General features: G+C 36.1%; 1 protein-coding gene across 6 annotated transcripts in view; it reads right to left on the reverse strand.

The window, feature by feature from the left end:
• The window catches only part of LOC6574054 (tight junction protein ZO-1), a 116,315-nt gene extending 97,369 nt beyond the window's left edge, over positions 1-18,946 (reverse strand). For all 6 annotated transcript variants that reach the window (XM_044008268.1, XM_044008267.1, XM_044008273.1 and 3 more), the window contains exon 1: positions 18,331-18,946. In XM_044008268.1, the coding sequence (XP_043864203.1) occupies positions 18,331-18,895 (565 nt within the window). In that variant the 5' untranslated portion in view covers positions 18,896-18,946. The remainder of the gene's footprint in view (positions 1-18,330) is intronic.
• Positions 18,947-22,896: the final 3,950 nt, after the last annotated feature.

A 22,896-nucleotide genomic window follows, 5' to 3' on the forward strand; every position in this document is an offset into this window, starting at 1 on the left:
CAATTGACATCTATATAAAATATTTGAAGGTGTGACGAAAATGAGGAAATGTTTTTCTTTCAAAATATGAATAGATATATATGTATATGTATATAGACATATGTGAACAGGACAGACAGTTTTGTTACTTATGATACTTCATCTCTTTCTCATAGAGCTAGTCTGCAAGTCTTCGCCTTTCTCCTACAAATTATTTATATTCATCACAATCGCTTTGATCAAAATTGGAATATGCTAATCAAATTCAGCATTTACAAACTACAAACTGCTTGCCAATGATAACTCCATTTGCTAGCATTCATTTAAATATTAAATTTGCGGCATTACATAAGTTTGATTGAAACTCATACCACAGTGCGCACTAAATCAAACCACGCAAAAATCGTGCTGACCTGCCGCTGATGCTGAGTGCAGCTTGTTGCCAGACTCATTCGGCATCCACATCCACATCAACATCGACATCGACATCGATATCGACTATGCAAAGCGAGTGTGGGTGCCAAACTACATGTGTATATCCACGATGACAACGCAAACGATGTCGATGCTAGAATGGATGAATGGCTGTTTGAATGTTTTGACTTTTGGCGTTGGCCTGCGCCCATGTGACTTAGTATATGTATTTGCTTGCATGTGTGTGTGTGTGTGTGTGTGCTCTTTCAACTGCTTTTGGCTAAATTGGCGAGAGGCGCCCACACAGCAACGCTGGCAAACAACGTGCGCCCATATGGGGACATGCAAATGGCCACTGCCAGTTCGAGCCTCAACCAGCTGACGTTGTTTAAATACACAAGTCTACATTTCTATAGATACATGTGTGTGTATATATGTGTATGTGTATGTGTGTGTGATTGTGTGCCTGTGTGAGTCTGGCTGTGTTTGTTTGGGCTGCCGCGTGGTCGGTGAGTGCATTTACATGACGCAGCGAAAGTGAATCGAAGCCATGATTATGCAGGCAGGCACAGTCAACGACAAAAGCAACAGCGACAGCAACAGCGGCGACAGGCAACATCAGCAACATCAGAGTAACAGCATCAGGAACAACAACAACATTTGACATATGTTTGATTGGACTCACGTTAATATCTAGATACAAACACAACAGCAGAGGCTGGACATTGATGGGCAAGAGCTAAAACTGAAGCTGAGCCTTAGGCTGCGGCTACGGCTAACTGTGAGGAACGCCGTCTTGACCACTCGTTTGGCTTTGTATTGAAAATCAAGTCACAGTGAATGCCCGGCACTTACAGCGGGTGTCGTAAAGCCATGACTGGCGGCCACAAATTATGTTAAACGAAGGTGCCACACAGCCACAGGAAGGTGGTAGTCAAGGAGCTGCCCCAGCAACTGCTGCTCTTGTTGCAGCCCGTTTACAGTCTGTCTGATGGCCAGCTCGAGCTGATGAAGCCGACAAGGCGTGCCCCACGGCTGCACAAAGATGACGCTCAATCAGCGCAACATCTGTTGATCGCAGCCTCCTGGCAGCCAGCAGTGACACTAGAGGGCGGAGCGACATGCCTCCAAACTGCTCGTAATTTGCATGGGGTGCCAATGCATGCACCAAAGAATCGACCAACGCTGCTACATGGCAGAAGTGATAAGTGCAAGGCAGAAGAATATATTGATAGGGTAAACAAAAAGAAGTTGTAATTAACAACAGATATTAAGTTTCTGTTATATATGTTGATGTGATGACGACTCGTAGATACCCTATATACATTAATGTTGCTATAAGTAGAAAATATGTTTTTATGATTTCAATATTTTAAATATTTTATTTCATTTCTTATGTATTTAATTTTTTATTTATTTATTTATTATTTTTTTGTTCAAGTGTATTTAATTTTTTTTTAAATTTATTTAAAATTTGTTATTTAAATTTAAGTTAATTAATTAATAACAGAAATAAGACTTCTTTTGAATTTTTCTTTATGTTTTAATTAATTTTTATATTTATTTAATTAATAAATGAAATTTTGTTTAATTGCATCTGTTTTTTTTTTTTTTTTTAACTTAACTAATTAGTTGAAATATAATTTTTTTAAATTTACGGTATTAATCAATTTATTCATTTAATTCATTCTGATTCAATTTTTATAAATTTAACGATATTGAATGAAATATGAAATTCAATCAAATTTAATGTATATCAACTATAAATTGGTAGGACAAATTATTTGAAGCTGACATATAAATAAGTATAGAAACAAGAAAATCTTTCATTATTTTTAGCAATTTCAAATATCTTATATTAATTTTAATATAAATTGTATTTAATATACATTTAATAAATAAAATATTGCTATCCCTAACAGATCTATTCTATCTGACTATACCAACTTTAGACAACTCTAAATCGGACCCTCTATAACTATCTCTAGTTAAATGCTTGCCCAACGAATTACACTTAACCATTTTTATCATTATCATATATCGTGCTGTCGCGACTTCTTCTTTCTTCCTAACGTCTTGACTGCACCCTATGTCGCGCCTATCCAGCCAGCTCATCAATTTTATAGTTTGGCGAGTATTTTTAAAATCAACTGAGCCATGAAAATGCGCTGCATGTAATTTATAGCAATTTCCTTCTTGCTTTGACTGCATTATTTCGAATTCCACGCCCGCTGATATGCAAATTTCGCTGAGGGTAGCTCCCCCTAGCTATATGCACACATATACATATACCTCTCACCATCCTTCTCTCTGACTCTTGTTGAAAATACAAATTTATTAATTTATGCAACACTTGAGTTTATATTTATTATTGTAGTTTTTGTTGTTGCTTTTCTTGTACTGTGATTTCACGCTACATTTGCAGCGAATGAACAATTTATAGAGCTCTCGTCGCTGTTACATTTACTTGATAAATTATTTCATTAAGTATCATGAGACCCATATGTAAAGTATATCAAGCAACATTGCACGATTTCTTATAGTATTGAAATACCCTGCACTCTTTATTGCTGAGGTAAGCAAACTAAATTTCATTCAGTGAGATCAAGAACTAAATACTTTCTAAGTATATCTATAAGGTATCTAAAAGTCTATCACTCCAACATGTTCTCTTTGTTATTATACGCTAATTGCATACATTCTTACAGTAAAATAAATAATTCTAAACGTCTATTGCGGCTTGTTAGCTTGGCCATTACGCTGCACTAGACTTCAGCTGATGGTAGGCGTGGCAGCGCGTGGGCGTTTCCTGCGAGCACTTCCATTTCTGTTTTGGCTAGTAATTCGGAGCTGGTTGCATAGCTGCATAGCTGGTTATTAGCGCCTTAATGAACCTCTTTACAACTGCCAATCACAATGTGAGCATTGGAAAATATTGCCAGCAGTTGTTGGCACAAATATGGAAACAGAGGCGAAGCCCCGACTCCTCAAGTGGAGTTAATTTTCATGTTTTTTTAGTTTTTTATTATTATAACTGATATTCACGTAGGAGGCGTGAAAATGTAACACGCATAAGTCGGAGCCCTGAAAATTGGCCATTGACTCGGCACGGAGCGCCGTCTGAGCGGCGTTTAGGTCGTAGGTTGAGCAGATGTTGGCTGCTTTATGGAGGAAGCACTTGACTTACGGCCGAATTACGAGTAGGCGGAAGTTGTAAGCTGGACATAATGGGACTCTTTAAGTTTATGGTGCTATAAAATCTCGAGCTTCTAATTAGTGCACAGTTTGTAACATATACTATAGTGCTTGAACACATTTTAGTTCACCTACAGTTTGTTAATATTTGTTATTTTAAATACTATTATTATAATAAATACTGGATTTAACAAACTATTTGAACGTCAGACTACAAATTAAATAGAATAATGCAATATGTATGCAGTATTTAAAAATATTAGCTTCGTAATATTTTAAAAATGATCATGATATAAATACTAATTTTGAAATTTTAATATAAAACAAGTAAGAAGGCTCCAGTCGAGACTGCTCGACTAGGAGATACCCTGAACCCTCCTCCAAGCTGATATTCTAATCATTCTGGACTTTTTTTATGCACACATACATACACATGCACTTATAAGCACGCGCTCTGCTAGCTGCGCAGTAAGCAGCGGCAGCGCTTATGCTGCGCTGCAATGTGGGCAATATTATGAGAATTTATTTATTAAATAATTTCTTTTGTAGACACACGATCTTGATGAAACTTTTTAGAGCGTAATCATATGGTAAAAATGTGTGTACATTCCAAAGCACAAGTCTCTAGTACTTGAAATGCGTTTTTTACAAATTGGGGGCGAAGGGGGCGTGGTATCCAAAATCTGTAAATTACAAAATCTGTGTATCCATTAACTCTATATACAACGCAAATTTGAAGTCTCCAGGTTTAAAAGTGTTCAAATTAGGCTGAAAAAACCAAGTCGATTTTTCGATTATTCTCGATAAAAAAGTTATCGGATGAGTTATCGAAAAAATAAAGCAAACTCGTACTGCCTATGGTATACACGAGTATGCATGCCAAATTTCAGCTCTCTAGCTCTTATATCTTCTGAGATCCTTTTGCTCATACGGACGGACGGACGGACGGACGGACGGAGGGACGGACGGACGGACGGACGGACGGACGGACGGACAGACGGACAGGGCTATATCGACTCAGCTCGTCGTCCTGATCAAGAATATATATACTTTATGGGGTCTGCGTTGATTCCTTCTGCCTGTTACATACTTTTCACAAAACCATTATACCCTGATTTCCCATTTTCAATGGGTTCAGGGTATAAAAAATAATATTGTTAAAAAATATTTTAAAAATTAAATACAATAATAAATATTTTCTTTAAATATAACACTGCTATAAAATAAATGTTCGAAAATAGTTTTTAAAAAAAAAAAATATATATATATAATTAAATATTTCTACATTCAATAAGAAACTAGTAGAATCCCAATAAAATTAAAAATTAAATTTTTTCGATTTACACAGAAAACCAAATTATCGAGAATTATTGAGAACGAATTTCTTTCAAGAGGATCGATTTTTTTTTTCGATTTATCGCAATTTGCGATTTAGTGGGGTATATATGTATATGGTTATGAATATAATTATTTAATAACATTTAATTTAATAATTAAATACAAATTTCTTTGTATACAAGTTGTTGTTTTTTTTCTTTTTTTAATTCCTTTGAGTACATTTTTGAAATATTCACATATTCGCCATTCTTTATATTTTGATTTATTTTTTATTGTATTCACTGAGCCTCGGTCATCAATTTGTTTTTTTATTCGCCTGATTGCGGCTGGCATTCATAAATAAAGCTGTAATTGAAGGTGAATGGCTATTTGTCCAACAATTGTCATCAAATGTCGCATTTTTCTACTCTTACTTTACATTATTCAGCACATAAATTGGCCAGATAATGGCAATAAATTCTCGCCTCCAATGCACTGTGCAGACGAGAGCTCAGCCAGCTCAGCTGTGGTCAACTGGCAGACAAAATAATTTACAGTAATTGCGCGAAATTAAATTATCAATTGCAGACGTCAGGCAACACGCAATAAATAATTTATTATTATTATTATTTATCTGTCGGGCCCTATGTGAACTGAGAGAAATTCCACTTTCCCACAGGATTCGAAAGTTGAGGGTAACTTGGCAACGCCCTGTAACCTATTCCATTGTCTCGGCTTTCTGTCCCCTGTCCCCTGTTGGCTGGTCTATCCAACAGTTTGTCTGCTTTCGCATAAAATTGCATCAATAATTGCACAGCCAGCGGCATCCGCCCCAAAATGCATTTGGTATTGAGAGGAAGTTTGCCAGCGTCTGTATTTGTATTTGTGCATTTCCGCTGGCCGGCACGTGCAAAGAAAATATTTACACAGCCGCAAAAGTTGCGGCCAGCAGCTCACCACCACCACCTCCTCCGCCTCCTGCCAGGCCAGGGCGTGAATGCGTGCAGAGTCTTTAAATATCTCACGCTTACTGCTGCCGACTCCACGATCTGTGTGAGCTAAAGCCATAGGCTGACGGCGACCTCGTCTAATATGACGCCAACGCCACGCCTCTGCCCCAACCACCGCCTCCGCCTCCGTCTCCGCCTCTGCCAATGACAATATAATATCTAATTTGCCATTGTATTTAGTTTTCGATTTCAAATACGAAGCGAATTGAACTCAATTTATTGCAATATATACATTTAGCTAGTATTTATATACGCACATATAAGCGATGTATGTATGTTTGTGTATAAACGCCTAATAGCATCCAATCAACGCGCTGTTGTTCGCTGAACTCTGTGGCCGGCACAGGTGCGCAATAACAGACAGGTAACATGCGTAGCCATCGAATAATTGTTACTGACGCAACGAACCGTTGCGACTGAGGGCGTGTGTAAGGCAGGGGCATGTTTGGTAATTCAGTTTGCCAAATGTAGATCAACAACATTGTAAAATCTGTCATGACGCTGATTTTAGTATATAATGTGAGCTAAATATATATTTAAATATTATATATTTGAAATTAAATTTCAAAAATAGTTTATATATAATTTATGCTTAAGTCTTTCAGTCTGTTAAATCCATTCAAATATTTATGTACAATAATAAGTATATAAGTTAACTGATTATTTAGAAGATGTTTATATACTAGTCATGAAGTTGGCAAAACATGACTGAGATAAGGAACAAGGAAAGTAAATTTATTCACTAGCATACATAAAATGTTTAAAACTTTTATTTCATACCATGCACAGCTTTATTTTTTAATAAAAAAACAAATATTTGATACCAAGAAATAGTTTACCTATAAGTAAAGCCCTAAAGTTACGCCTATCGTCGTTGTTATATTTTCAGATATAAGCTACTTTAAATTATTGATAAACTTGGTTTTTAAGCTACTTAGTTAGAAAGTCCTCCATATGATTGCAATAATACAGAAAACGCAATCTTAAATATTCATCAAGTTAACAAAGGCAGATGGGAGTGGCTACATATTGTCTATATATGTGTAAACAAAAAACTTGGTAAGCAAAAAAAAAAAAGAAAAACCATTTTGTATAAAAGTAAAATAAACTCGTGTATTTGCATATTTATTTTTATAGGCATTATTCATTAAAAGAGCCATAAATATTTATTTATACACTTAAAAGAGTCTATTCATAAGATTTTGCAAGTTGAATATAATATAAAATCGCCATAAATTTGCATAAGCCGAGTTCATGACCAAAATAAAACGCAGTGCGCAAATATTTTATTTTTATTTTTTTCTCTTTAAATAAAACACAAAAATCTGAGTAATTTAATCAACAAGAGCTGAGACAAACGACATGCGTTTCGCTTTCTACAATGGCAATTCGCCATTCCAGGCATAAGACGCCAGCCTGATCTTGATTAATATAGATCAAATCAAAAGCAACAACTACAACAACAAACTGAACACAAAAAAGCATAAAAGATGTCTGCTGATATTTTTACCGTCCGGCCGGCGTCTGGCGAACAACTGAAGCAGCTTCAATTAAGAAATTTCATTAAAAGTCAGCAACCAGACGAGAGGAGACTGCACAGAAAGAGTGCGAGTCACTCCTCTACCTCTCTCTCTCTCTCTCTTTAGAAGTCCAGTGTCCATTCGTCTGCTGATTGCCATGGACATGCTGGAATTGCTGTCGATGATTGAGATAAACAGTGCACGTCGCACATGTGTTGCGGATGTGTGTGTAAGTGTGTGTGTGTGTGTTCACATATGAGGAGAAGGGAGAGCAGAAGCAAGCGATTTGCCGGAAGCTGTGCGCACACTGGCGCCCTCTGCCGCATCCCGCCCCAATATGAAGTGTTCATGATCTGTCTGATGGCGCGTATATTCCTAGCCATAGTTTGAATTTTTTCTATAAATTTTAAATCGGAGCATATTAAAGAAATTTATGGCCCTAGTTGTTGAGACGCCTTCCATGCGAATAAGATAAATGTGCTTAGATCATATGCTCCGATTACCTGCACCAAATTAAGTCCGTTGCCAACAAAGTCAATCGAACTTACTTTCAGTTCATATTGATTTCAATTTACATGATTTATGGCCAGGCACTTAAAGGCTGTGATGCGTAGGCTTGAAACTCAAAGCGAAAATCAATTCAGGTTCTCAGCTAAAAATGGAATACTGCGAAAAGTGTTCTATAATAAATAGATGTGTAGATAACAAAATTATTTAGCTATTTATTACGAGTTTAATAACTTAATTCAAAGAATTGACAATTTATTATAAAGGATAATTTCTTTATTTTTTTAAAAAGATTTAAGCTGAAGAAAATAATATGCATAATAAATATTATTACAATTTAAATAATTTAAGTTTTGTTGACACTCTAAAAGGCTCAACTCTTCCTTGCATAAGATAAGATAATAGGAATAATAATTGATTATGCATATAAATTCCTGGCATGTTTCTACTCTGCAAATTTCAAGAGATTCCCCTTTTTCTTCCATTTGAATTGCTATTTACTCAATTTTCAACTGAAACTGTATTCGTATAATTTTGTTTTTTGCAACTCAACATATTTTTCCATCAACTATTTGTTTACACACACGCACTCACACACACACAAACAGTTTGCTGATATAAGCAAATATTATGGTAGCTGTCAAAGATGCTTCACGAAATGTAGGACATTGCCCCACTGTGCCACACAATGTGAATACAACTTCGAATATCGAATATATATGACAACTATGCCTCGGGCAGCAGCTGTCGTGTCAAAGAGCATCTTAGATATCAAAACAATAAAACATCAATGACCACACACATACAGATTGAGTATATATATATATGTTATACATATATATCTATATATATATATATGTACATATCCATACATGGTTGATCAAAATTTAGCCCGCTGGCGCCCTTTGTTCGCCTAACGAACTCAAACAGCTAAAGCCATGTTTAATGTGTGCTTTGATTTCATTAAAAGCAAATAAATTTCTGATAACGAGAGATCGCGTTACTCTTCCATGGGCGGTCGACTTTTAGAATTTTGATGGCATTCAATCGAGATTTTAATTGCTTATTAAAAGCATTTTATTTGCTTTTCTTGATTGATTTTTTGTTTGTTTGGAAAACAACAAAATATTTATTTGGTTAATGCTTGAAAATTGAGTAATAAAATCACACGAAAGGTTTATAAAAACTCAATGTTAGATATTTTTTTTAAATATGGAAAATTAGCCGGCGTTGTGTATATCAAATTAACTAGAAATTTTGTTTAAAAAATAGATAAATAAATAAATATTAAGTTTGGTGTACTCCTTCATTGTTTCTTCAATTTGAATGTGAATAAATAGTGCATTCTCTTTTTGGCTACAGATATTTCAGTTATATAACTGAAAGACATATATTATAAACATAGTATTTAAAGTCTGCAGGGAAAATTAAACTAACTCAGATCTTTTTCTTCAATATAAAATTAATTTTTTTATTTATAAAAATGTATTTCTTCATATAGAAAAACAATATATATTTCTAAATATTTTCAGTTGCATCCAAACCTTACAAGATTGTTTTATCTCAACAGTTTAATTAAAAATCTTGTTCATTACAGTCACTACACATGGTCTGGAAAAGTTCATTAATTGGGTTAGATATCTGTGTAATAGGTGAACAGTCTTACAATTAACTTAAAAGTAAAATTTGTTTAAGCCAACAAGTTTTTCATGTCTTGCACATAGCTTTCACATATTGTTTTAGCTGAAGATCTGATAAACGCAATTGGAGCTCTTACAAATGCTGGGCTCCTAGAAAGAATTTGGAGTTTCAAGTTGCTCCATTTTCCAGCTGAAAACGCTCCAATTATTTTCAAATTACATGCACTTTCCCCTTTGGACTGGCGATCATTATTTGGCAATTTTCCAACATCGAGACGTAGCTACGTTTGACCATGTAAAACACGCATTAAAAGACGAGCCTGGATGGACCTAGACAATGAGCGCAATTTCAGCAAGAAGAAGAAGAAGTAGGCAGAAAAACAAAGTCCAATTTTTTGTTGCAAACTTTCTTTCTTCATTTACAATAAAAGAAAAAAAGTTTTATTGAAATGTTGGTGGGCTTTTGAGGTTGCGATCTTGAGACGATAATGACTCAACGGCCCACTAAATGTCGAAAACTGTAGCGAAATCGAAAATGAGCAAATAAAAGAGGATAGCAAAGCTGAAATTACCTGCTACGGCTAACATTCATTTGAATATATGTATGTATATGTATGTAGTTAAAATCAAGGCCAGATCTATTAAACGCCCAAACTTATTTCACAAAGAGAGAGCCATACAAATCAAAACAGGTAATAATTATTTCAAGTGGAAATACAAAACAAAAAAAAAAAAAACAAAAATTAATAATACTTTACAAGAAACAGATTGAGTTGCTTTATTAACAAGTATATTTGAGATCACGAACTGCAGTTACATAATCGAAAGGCATTCTACATACTTCTAAATAGTATGAGAAACCCTTCGAAAATTTATTTACTTTCAATGCATCAACATAAACGAAGCGTTAAATCAAACATTTGCTTAACATATAGACATATACACATGTACATATATCATATATGTTTAGGGTCAGCCTTTGATCAAACCAATCAATCATTATTTTCAACAACTGAGAGAGAGGGAGAAAGAAAGACAGAGGGAGAGAGAGAGAAATACCACCAAGCTTGAAAGCGCATTTTAATAATGCCTAAAAGGTAACGGAAACCGATCAATCCAATGATCAATAATCAAGTATCTGACCAATGAAGTAGAAGAAGAAGAAGAGGCAGAAGAAGAAGGAAAAGAAGAAGTTTTTTAAGTGCAACTTTATGCATCGCCAGCTGCGTTTTATGAGGCAGAACGCCGTCATCGAAACTATGAATGAAATGTCTATGTCTCTCTCTCTCTCTCCCACTCTGACTCTGTGTGTGTGAGTGCGTGTGTAAATTAAAGCTAATGACTTGTAAAAATAACAGAAAAATCATGTAAAAAAATCTTAAAAAAGAACAAAAAAACACAGATAACATTTCATGTCGTCAGGAGGTTGCATTTACACGCCATGCGGTGAGTGCAGATGAGTTTTTTTCTGCATTCTCTCTCTCTCCCTCTCCCTCATTTGCTGTCTCTTTCTCTCTCGTCCGACAGGTCAAAATGCAGTAAATACAACGGATTTGTTGTTGTTATGGCTGTGGTTCTTGTTGCTGTTGATGTCGCTGCTGCTGCTGCTGCGGCTGTTGCTGTTATTCAGTGGAAACCGAAACAGTTAGAGCGGCTGCAAGTCTGCATCTGACGGGTCTGCAACATCAGCCAACTGGCAAAAGGCTAACGACTTGTGCCAAGTTTATCAGCTGCACCAGCAGCACCACCAGCAGCGGCATAAGCAGCGGTAGTAGCAACAGCCGGTCGCACAAAAAAACCAATTTAAAAAGTCCGTGTGCTGTTAAAACATAGATGATCTGTCGAAGCATACCCTGTACTAAATGTGAGCTTTCCATTTACATACAAAGCAAATGCAGAGTTTTGTGATACAATTTTGGCTAAATAAGTAGCTTAAAATTAGTAAGTGAACAATTTATAGTCAATTAAGCAATCAACTTTGTGTTGTCATCTGTTTATTATTTTCAAATATATTATAAATCCATATGTCTCGCAAGTTGTTACCTAATCAATCAATATCAATTAACATATGGATTCTGTTTGGATCTCTAAATATGTAAATATCTAAGTGATATGCAGCTTGTATATTTCTTAATTATTTTGCAATATATTATAAATAAATGACATCAAGCAAGTAACTAATCAAGCAACATCGATTAATACTATATGGATAATAGCTCAAAATGTAAATATATACATATCTAAATGATATACAGCCTCTCTCGCTCTCTCTTTATTCTATCTAATATACATACATATAATTGAAATCGAACAAACTGTTCAAGCAACACCAATTAACACCTGGATTCTCCTTCAAACTGTAAAGTATATACATATTCTCTAATAGCCTCTCTTATAAAATATTATCAATTCAAATTTTGCAATTTAAAAATATTTTGTATTTTAAAAAATAAAATTTAGCAAATTGAGATTTATATATGATCAGTGTATATTTATATATATGATGTCTTTAAATTTACTTATACACACCTACCAATATATCCATTTACCTCTCATTGGTACAGGGTACAACGAACACAACCACAGAACAGTTGTTGCTCGGCACAGACGCCAGTCTGGGATCAAGTGAGCGGCGAGTCTGCATTGGGGGAACGGGTTGAGCAGCCACTACAGAACCGAATCGTAACTTTGCATGAGTCACACCTTTCGGGGGATTTGTTGTAACGAAAGAGCGTAGAAACGAGCAATCGGCAAAAGAGACGCAAACAAGTCAAAATGGGAGAGCGTAAGGGAAACGCCGATGGCGTGACAGTTGTGTGGGTAAGCGGCTTACACGATCGGCAGCAGTTGCAAGCTGGAAGCTGGAAGTTGGACGATGGAAGTTGAAAGTAAATGCCCACAATTCATGTCAAAGGAAGAGGGAAACAGGCTTTAGCTTTGACGGCTACCGAAATTAATAAAGATCTTGCTCCGACTGTCCCTAATGAAGCTGAGTTGTAATCAGGCGACTTCTCTATTAATATGAAACTGATCTACTTTGCCACCCAGAAGCAGTTCGAGTTGAAATACATTTTATTACTTCTTTTATGGAGAATATCTTTATGTTATAGATAAATGATAATCAGGCTACGTTTTTACTATGCTCCTCTTATCTGGAAATACAACAGCTTCAACCAATTCTGTTGTAAATGGATAAGAACGAGAAAGGGAACAAGTCAGAACGTGTTAATCGGGAATACCCGGCTAGGAAATACCCAGAGCTGTATGCAAGGCTGATGACATGTTCCAATAACTATGGTTTATTTCACTGAGAATGCATACACACATAGTATATACACTCACTTAGACTAACTATTGTTGAACAACTTTTGTTTGACATGCACTTTCGTAATGCAATTTTCAGAGCGTAATGATTAGTATCGATAAAAAAAATAATTGGATTACTTAACAAAATTATAATATAATAAGCTATACTATTTAATACAGCCGAAGATCTGAAAACGTCTTCAGACTTTGTAGCTTACGAAATTCATTTGATTTTATTTTAAACACAACATGGGTAGATCAATTTCAGTTAATCGCCCTGATTAGGAATATAGTGTACTTAATGGGATATACCAGGCCTCGTTTTTTCTGTTGCGTATATTTTCGGAAAACCATGATACCCTGAATTCCCATCCCAGACGGATTCAGGGTATATAAACTGTCATATCGTAGCAGACCCATTAAACTCAAGCAATCAGCAAACTTTTAGCACATTTCCATAAATAACAAAAGAGAAAAAAACGTTCATAACCCGTTTGTAGAGTGTTTACAAGCCAATCAACCTTGTTGCAAACTATTGAGAAAGAGGAGTGAGCAACAGCTGAAGCCAAGCTGTCGAATGAAGTTCAAGACAACGACGACAGCAACAAGAACAACAGCAACAGCAATAGCAACAACCAGAGTTGAAACAATAACAATAAAAAACACTGGCAAGTGGACAGGCACGACGACCTACTATTTGGCCTGGCCAGTAAGCATAAAGCCAATACTTTAATGGCGCCAGACACATCCTGAGTTTGTAACTGGAACGAAAGAGTCGTCGATCGGAAAATCCAAGTTAACAGCGTAGCAAAATAAAACGCGTCATGAAAAACCTACTCTTCGATGGGTTTGAGAGCAGCAGAGAAACGGATAGGAAGACAGAAAGAGAATGAGAGGGGCAGCAGGCAAAAATAAGTAGGACTGCGACAGCAATAACAACAATCACGAAGGCGGCCACAAAAACAGGATGCGCATGCGCAGCAGCAAAACAGAAAGCAAAAGGTGAACGTGAACCTCATAATGAAGTTGAGTGGAGGTAGAATAAATACACATAAAAAAGCGAAATCAAAGAAATCAACAAATAAACATAAAAGGAAACGTATCTCAGAGCTGACACACACAGGCACACACGCACACACACACACATGCAAGAAGCAACGTACAAGAGCGATAAGAGCGGCGCACAAAGCAAGGGAAACGCTAAGCGAAACGACTAAGCGGCAGAGCGAAGAAAACAGCAGCGCAGCAGTGGCAACAGCTGATAGAGAGAGAGACGAAGAGCGGGGGAAATGGCAAACGATAAACGTCATCGAGCAGATTATGCTGCATAAATTATCAAATGCAAAAGACAGTGCCAAAAGGGAGCGCCGCAGATGAGCGCAGACAGATGAAACGAGCAGCGAGAGCGTAAGAAGAGCGTAAACGATGAAGAGCGAGAGAGAAAACGGGAATGGCTGAGGCGCAGGTAAACATTACGCGCTGTAAATAATTGTAATTTACGAACAGGGAACTGGCTCTGCATCAGCTCTACCTGAGGGAGCGGCAGTGCCAAAGAGCTAAAGAACCTAAAGCAGAGGCAAGCAATGGCAGCAGCAGCAGCGCACTATGGGGAAAAATCCAAATTATCGGGTATTAATTAATAACTTAAAAACTAAGCCAGATTTTTTGATCCGGTTTTTGTATTATTAATATGTATACCATCAGAAATATATTTTAGAAAAATGGGCGTGTCACCGCCCACCCAAAAAAAATTTATTAAAATTTTGTATTAAAAATTTTTTTTTTTTTAAGAATTTTGCTTGTTCATACTTTAAAATAATAATTTTAATTGAAAACAATCGAACTTTCATAAAATCGAAATTAGTTTTCTTCAGTTTCGAGTTCCAAATCAGCCAGAAATATTGATCCGCTAAAAAAATTCGGGTTCTTCAACTGATTTAATTGTGCCTTCAACTTTACATAATACAATACGTACAACTTCATTAGACAGCGACCTTTATGCTTTCAAACTCTTTTCTAAAGATTTGCCGAAGAAATAATCTGATCAGATGTATCCATTGTTAAAAACCATCAGCGAAATTATGGATTCTGCTCTCATGCTCTCATGCATGATGAAATTAGTCTGATTTATAGACCTGGTTGGGCAAATCAGACGCTTCCCTTACCAAAAAAGCCTACAGGATGAACAGTACTTTCCATAATCTGCCTCAAATGAACAATTATTTTTATAAACATTTGCTGTCATAGGCAGTCATTCATAGTTGTCAGCTAGTTTTTGTTCCTGCTGCATTTCTTCCATTTGTAATTTATATTTTGGCAAAAAAAGCGGCTTTTGCTTTTTTAATATCATTTATAAGTTGAATCAATATTAGTCTTATTTAGTTTCAAAATCACAATTACTATTTCTTGGTTAGAGTTGCCTTTTTCATTGAGCCAAATATCACACAGGTCAGCTCATAGTCACCTGCTAAAAATTGATTTGCGCCGGTTGTGCGCAAAAGTGCACATTGAGACAAAGGCACTAAGATCCCAATTGATTACTCTATAACATGCAATTGGAATTACACTGGTGCGCCCTGGTGGCTGTTTTATATGTCTTTGCAAAGTTTAATTTTATTTACAAGAAATGAAATTTGACAACATTTGCTAATTATACAATAAATGATTAAAATAAGTTCAAACATCAATTGGTTTTTAAGCCAACGCATAGTAGAAGCCCTAAAAATTCATATCCTTTTTAAATTTCTCAAAAATAATGTCTGGTCATTGAATAACGATGATTTGAAAATCGGCTAACACAAATTGTAAGCTGAAGGCAAATGCTTTTCGAAGATAACAGCTGACTTTAACAGCTGTTAGGCTTAACAGTGGACTGTTATTCAACATTTTGGGTACAGTACCTTAAAGTTTGGAGTTTTATTAAGATGTTAACATAAAAAAATTATAAATTTTCATACTTCGCAAAAATGACTAAATACCCGAAAAACGGCAAAATTCCCCATAGTGCAGCGGCGGCAGCGACAGCGACACAGCGCAATAGCAAACAAGAAGAGCACGTACAAGAAATTAGCAAACAGAAGAAGAGAAGTAAAAGCGAAACGTCAACCCCGACGCTCGCGCACACACAACTCCCAGGCACAAGTATTATGATTATGAAGCTAGGCGGCTGATCATAATGATGAATGGCCAGCAGCCAGAGCCAGAACCAGACGTGTAGCGTATACATAGATGAAAAACGAAAAACGATGAAAAAAATAAAACCCTGTGGCAGTTGTAGACTTACTCACTCACACACACAGACAGACATCCATACATACAGAAGTTGGCTCCATGGACATTGGGACCACGCGTAACGCGTTTCTTGTAATCGTGGCCAGAATCGTAAAACGTGATCGAGTGCCTTATGTACTATACATTGGCCATGGGCTTTAGCAGAAACTGTTGTTGTTGCAGTTGTTTCTGTTGCTGCTGTTGGCACTATTTATACTCAGTACACAGAAAATGGGATAAAACAGGGGTATATATAGGTAGATAGTTTTGCAAATAGGTACAGATAAAGAAAAGTGTAGAGTGTATTTACATATAATATTATAACAATTCTGTGTGTACGGAGAAACCTATATTATAGAACAAATATGTATGTAAGATATTATATTATACTAAAATCTTACTAAAACGCATTAATATCTTAATAGACCTGTATTAATTGTAATAATACTTTTCTAATAAATAAATCAGATTTTGACAGCATCCTTACATCCCTCAGTAAAATTCGTATTTAAAATTATTTTCAACCAGTTACTCTCGTAACAAATATAGGGTATCCATATGTCTGTCAGGTTATCCTGCTACAGTTGCAGTTCATTTTTGATCTTGTTTGGTTTATTTCTTTTTCTTTATTTTTTTATTATTTTTTTTCTTGAACACGTATCGTGTAGTATGTAGTCTGATTATTTTTGTTTTTTGTTTTTTTTTTTTTTTCATTGCGAGCCAACAGCGTTTTCATTAGGGAAATACACATGCACAGCTACAAAAACAACAACAAAGACAATGAGAAAGAGACGGAAAGAGGTTGAGGGAGGGAGACGAAACAACAATAGTTTATATTTTGCCTGGCTACTAACATGAATGTTGTTTTTGTTTTTCTAGCTGCGCGATTCAGTCTCAATTTCGTTTTATTCCGCCGTCCCTGCCGCCTCTGCCCTTGCTCCCTTGTTCATCTTGTTCTCGATTCCCTGTTCCACACGTTGGCATAATTTACAGTTCTTCAGAGAAATTTACATGCGAACTGAAGTCTGGAATCGTTTCGTTCCCTTGTCTCAGCTAGTCGCGGTTGTGGGTCAATGAATCAATGAATCAGCGCATAGATGTTTCCATTTAACAGCTGTGCGAATTTTGGATTAAGATGGAATCGTTATGGATTGGAGAAGATAAATTATTTATAAACTAGATCAAATAGTTTGGCACCAGTTTACAAGCGATCAGGTTAGATAGATGATTTTATAAAGATCATTTAGCCTAATGAAGTGATCAAGTTTACTTAATTTAGTTTGATGATAAAAAGAAATAATCTTAAAGTCAATATTAAGATATTGCGATAAATATAACAATAGACATATTGCTTAAAAGTTTGTATCTCAGCTATAAGAAATCCACAAAATATATTTCAGAAGAAGTTACAGATTTTACATTAGTCAGGTTATATACATATGTTTGCATGTATGACTAATCTAAAAATGAGTCTGCTATCACTAGGCGGCACGTTCACTGGGTTTTTATCATACTATTCAAGGGAAGACAGAAAAACAGGCATTTGTTTGGTTAATACCCGAAAACAAATACAGACTGATAGTTATTTTCCATAACTTCTGAAAGAATTTCTATTTCGGAAGTACTTTTAAAAACATCTTTATATCTTATACTAATATAAATAGAGAAGATAAAACTTCAGAGAAAAATAAAATTTTGGCCGGTCTCAAATTCTTTAATTCTTATTCTCACTATTTATGCATCGTATTTATGAGGTGTGGATTAAAAAAGCATTAAAGCTCAGGTAGCTACGATCTCCGTAGAAGGCTGTCAAGTGTCACCTGTCTCACTTCATAAACAAAAAATTAGCATAGAGCCAAAGCGAAAAGCTCGTATAATCTCAGATATTATCAATTATTAACAGCACGCCCACGTAACGGACACGCCCACCCACGCCTACAATCCAACATTCCATGCGAAGCAACAAAAAAGAACGAAACGAAAAAATACCAATTAACCGAGACAAATTTTTTTAGAATCGATCGAGCGGAATTACGCGCATAATTTAGAGGCAATAATATCGCGATTGGCAAAGCGTCCAACGCGATTGTGGAACAGGTTCCATGTTCTGGATGGGACTGTTGGGGCTGTGGGGCGTGGCGTGCAGAGTTGATTAGAAATTTAGTCACTTACCGCTTTTGAGACGATCGTTAATTAAATCCTCAATCAGCTGCGGACACTCGCACTCGATGGCATAGCAGAACTGCTTGAACTTCTCAAAGCCGCTCTTGGCAATGATCTCGATGAGATTGGCGCACTGGACGCGCAAAATTTCGGCATCGTTTAGAGCTTCAGTAGCAGCGCTGCCGACGCCGACGCCGCCACCCACAGATGGCGTTAGCGAGCGATTGTCACTTTGGGCATGGTCACCATTGACACTGGCGCTGCGCGAGGAGCCAGCCAGGCTGGAGCTGTAGTCTCCACCTACACCACTGACGCTAGCGCTGCCACCGCTGCCACTGCCGCTGCTGCTGCTGGCGACAGCGCTGAGCTTGCGCTTTGTCAAGGCGCCCACGCTAGATGGCGCACTGCCCGGTGGCTCGACGGTGGTCTTCAGCAGCAGATCCTCCTCGGACTGGCTGAGCACGGAGTTCTTGACGAGCACCGCTATTAGATCCGTGCTGCCCAGATCGAGCATGATGCGCTCCTGGTGACGCGACAGCAACAAGCGCACTTCTTCCTCTTCTTCACGCGTCATTTTGACGTTTTTTTTTATTTTCTTCTTTCTAGGCTTCTTCTTATTTGCTGTTGTTGCTGTTGTTTGCAATGCACTTTTATTTATTGCACTTTAACACATTCACATACACTCACTCACTATTGTTGTTGTTGCTGTTGTCGTTGCTATTTAGCATGCATATTCGTTTGATTATCATTGAAATTTATAAATTATTTTGCATAGTATTTGTTGTTATTCGAAACGCAAAAAACACAAACGCGCGCCATTTATTGGCGCTTACGCCGTTTAATTCGTTGCTCCGCTCGCACAACGTTCGTTCAACAAAGTCAGAAAGTAACTGAATAACTGAAAAACCGGCTCAGCTTGAAACAGCGACATAGTGTCTCACACAAACCTAAGAGAGCCGGAGAGCGAGAGCGTAAAACGCCCGCACAATACGGAGAGAGTAACGCACAGTGTAACATTGTTTGTGCTCTAAGGGTAAATCTGAAGATCTGCAAACATATGCATATAAAGTTCAACAATTTATATTTGATTACTTGCTTAAATAATTAAAGAATTCCTAAAATAAGCTTTTTATTGTATATTTTATATTTCAACATATGGAACAAATTCAAAATTTAACTTTTTGAGCTGAAAGTCATTATATCAAACCACTGTTCATCGCTGGCAATTGTGGTTGTTTCTCTTGCATTGGCTCTGCAGCTGCAATTGTAAGCGATAACAGTGTATTGTAGTATGTGTTAGCAATGTGTATGTGCGTGCGAGTGTGAAACAACAAAGTCAAACAAAACGTAATTGCATTTGCTCTGCATCTCTCACTCTCTGTCTTTTGGGAAAACAAAGAAATTGTCTTTGCGTTATATAGCAGCATGTCTTACGAATATCGTAATGCAATCACGTAAACAATATACGGTTTGAAATGGCGCATTTTTCAAAGAAGAAATTTTAGTTTAAAAGTTTTGTATACAATTTTTAGAGAGTAACTAAAAATACAAAATGTAATTTATCAAATTATTAATATATATGAAAAACTTTGACACTTACAGTTAAGAACACACGCACATTCATAATCCCCTAGCCAATGAGCACAAAGAGCTCTTATTACATGCATTTTTGCTGCTTCTGACCCAATTGAATGGATTGCTAGGATGGTCACAGATGTTACTTCAGCCGGAAAGCAAAGCAATAAGGATAATTGCAGGAAAAGACAGATTGAACCACGAAACAACAATCAAAAACGGAAAAGGTAAAAAATGTTATTTAAAAAAATCTTATAAAAGAAAAAAGTAAATGATAAGATAAATATAATGCTAGAAAATATATTTCAGTATTACAATCAAATATAAAAATAGTTATAAAAAGTAAAAAAAATTATAATAAATAAATTTATTAATTAAAAATAAAAATTTATAAGATTACTTCTTGTCAGTACTTAAAGTAATGAAAATTAAAAAATATATACATATTAGATAAATTAACGTGAGATCGTCACGTTCAAATCCGTTGAGCGAATGAAATTTAGTCTGGCACGTTTTCAGCATATCGAATAGGCCGATATTACCATATATTGTATTTCAAAGTATAATAGAAGTCATTGTCTTTCGGCATATTGTAAAATGTAAACCAGTTAACAGATGGAAATCAATTGGCTTTCAATATTGAATTTTTCGAAATGCTTCGAATATTTTCAAACACAACAGGCGACAGCAGGTGTCGGCCACCCACAACAATCCGGCATTCCAACATTCCAATAACAAAGTTTGTTTGCATAAATTGAGTTAAGTAATTGCAACTATTTGGATATTTCTATATGCGAATGTTGGAGTGCCGCCCTCTATGGTCGGGTAACTGCATAATTTATGCGAATATGCTAAGTCGTGCATAGCGTCGCCCATGCGTAGAGGCGACAATGAATAAAGCTCCAACGCGCTCCCGCAAAGTTGTCAAACGAATCTTCAATAGATGCAGCCAGCCAGTGATTGACAGATTGACTGAGTGAGTAATTCATGAGTGATTGATTGACGAACAGCCTGAGTGGTTGATCAATTGAACTGCATGAGAAATAAATTTTCGAATGACTGATTACAGCAACTCCATAACTGATTGAATGTGAAACTGAGTGATTGAACTACATACTTCTCGATTGGTAGACTAAGTACTTATGAGATGAGTAAGTGTTTAAATATAGTTAAACAGATTGGCAAGTAACTGGCTCTCTGTCTAGTAACTATCCGAACAATGATTGTCTGACTATTCAAAATAATTGCTTGAGTGATTGATCGATTATGTCATTCAACAGACAACAAAGATTCAGCTGACTGATTGACTGAATGAGTTACTAGCTAGTTAATAGGGCCCAAGAACTGATTGCCTAATTATGTGACTGTTGACTGTTGCGAGATGATGCTGATGATCTGAAATCTAAATTCGAATATGTGCTTGTCAGATAGGAATATATAAAATAAGATCTCCCCAGATATAGGTTGTTTGCCGACGCATAGGCTGTTTTCTCGCCGCCTCTCATTTCCAAGAAAAATAATCTACTTCAAACCAAACAAAATATTGCTGAGCAATCAGAAAGTTTGCTTCAGCATTTTCCTGATTTACACTCCAAACGAATTTACTGAATAAATTTCCCCCTATACCAAACAGCTTCAAGGGGGATTACATTTGCAAATACAAATCGAAATCGAATCGCAAACATGCGAAAATGTGTTAGCAAATGGTCCAGCACATGTTTCTTGCCCATTTCGTTACTGTTTGGCACGTCGCTGCAGCTTCCTTTGCAATTAAGAGATTTGGTAAATGGGCTTAAAGCACAGCTCTCCCGTCCTCCCTTTCTCTCTCTTCCCACTCTTCCTCTGCCTGCTGTCTGCTGTATTTCCTTTCTTTCCTGATTCGTGAGCCACTGTCCGAGAGGGTGTCTGGACCATCCATCAAAGCTGTCTGATTATCCTCCACATCCAGCCAGGTGAAATTATTCGATAATCATCTGGGGAGTTGTAAAGAGAGAAAGGGATAGAGAGAGAGATAAAGATAAGGAAAGAGGGGTATCTATTATACGGTAGTCAATTTCAAGATTGGCGTTGCACGTGGTATTTTTATTATAGCATAATTGCTTAATATTTTTAAGCGTTGTCTGACCGAAGAGCTGGAAAAACCAGCTGCCAAACAACGTAAAAATTTCATAAGCAGCTGATTCCAAATATTTTATAGGCTTAAAGGTGGCAATTGCTTTCAATTATAGGCGACTTATCACATTAATAATAAAGCCTGAAAGATATAAAAAAAATGATCTAGCATGTATTCATAAAATTTGCCTATCTAGCTAAATATAAAAATGATCGACCAAAATTGTTGTTTTCCTTTTTTATGCTTAATGCTTAATGCTTTTTTATGGCTTAATTGTCAGGTAATTTTATTTTACGACTGAAGTGTTGAAAATATTTTAAAGAATACGTGCTACGTGCCTCAAATGCTTTACAAGCAAACAATTTAATTTCCAAGAACTTTAGCTAAGTTAAAAAAAAAATATATATATATATATTACTAAGCTACTAAGCTAATAAATAGAACTAAAAAAAAAATAATAAAAAAAGTCTGCAAATGTTTGTATATAAGACTAAATTGCTCTTAACTTTCAAAATATTATATACATTATGAGTTTCTATAATATGTATAGTACTTAAATTATCCTCTTATTTTAATATAAGCATTGAAACACCCTTATGCTTATAGTATACAAGCCACAGTTAAAGCTCACTTTCTACTGAAGTGCAGTTATTTAATGCAACCTTGCCAACACGTATTGATTCGTATAAAAACCTGCAAAAGTCTTCGAAAAGCGAATGAAACTAATTTCAGAATATTAATATAAATGGATTCACAGAATACCAAATGAATAGTTTACTCTATTGGGATAAATAGTGTGTCATCCTGCTAAAGGCAAATGCGGCAGCTCATAAGTATTTTGTATTCACATGCATACACACATACATATATTTAAATGTAACATGGGT

Source organism: Drosophila mojavensis, unplaced genomic scaffold (assembly GCF_018153725.1).
Source record: "Drosophila mojavensis isolate 15081-1352.22 unplaced genomic scaffold, ASM1815372v1 contig_277, whole genome shotgun sequence".
Lineage (NCBI taxonomy): Eukaryota > Metazoa > Arthropoda > Insecta > Diptera > Drosophilidae > Drosophila > Drosophila mojavensis.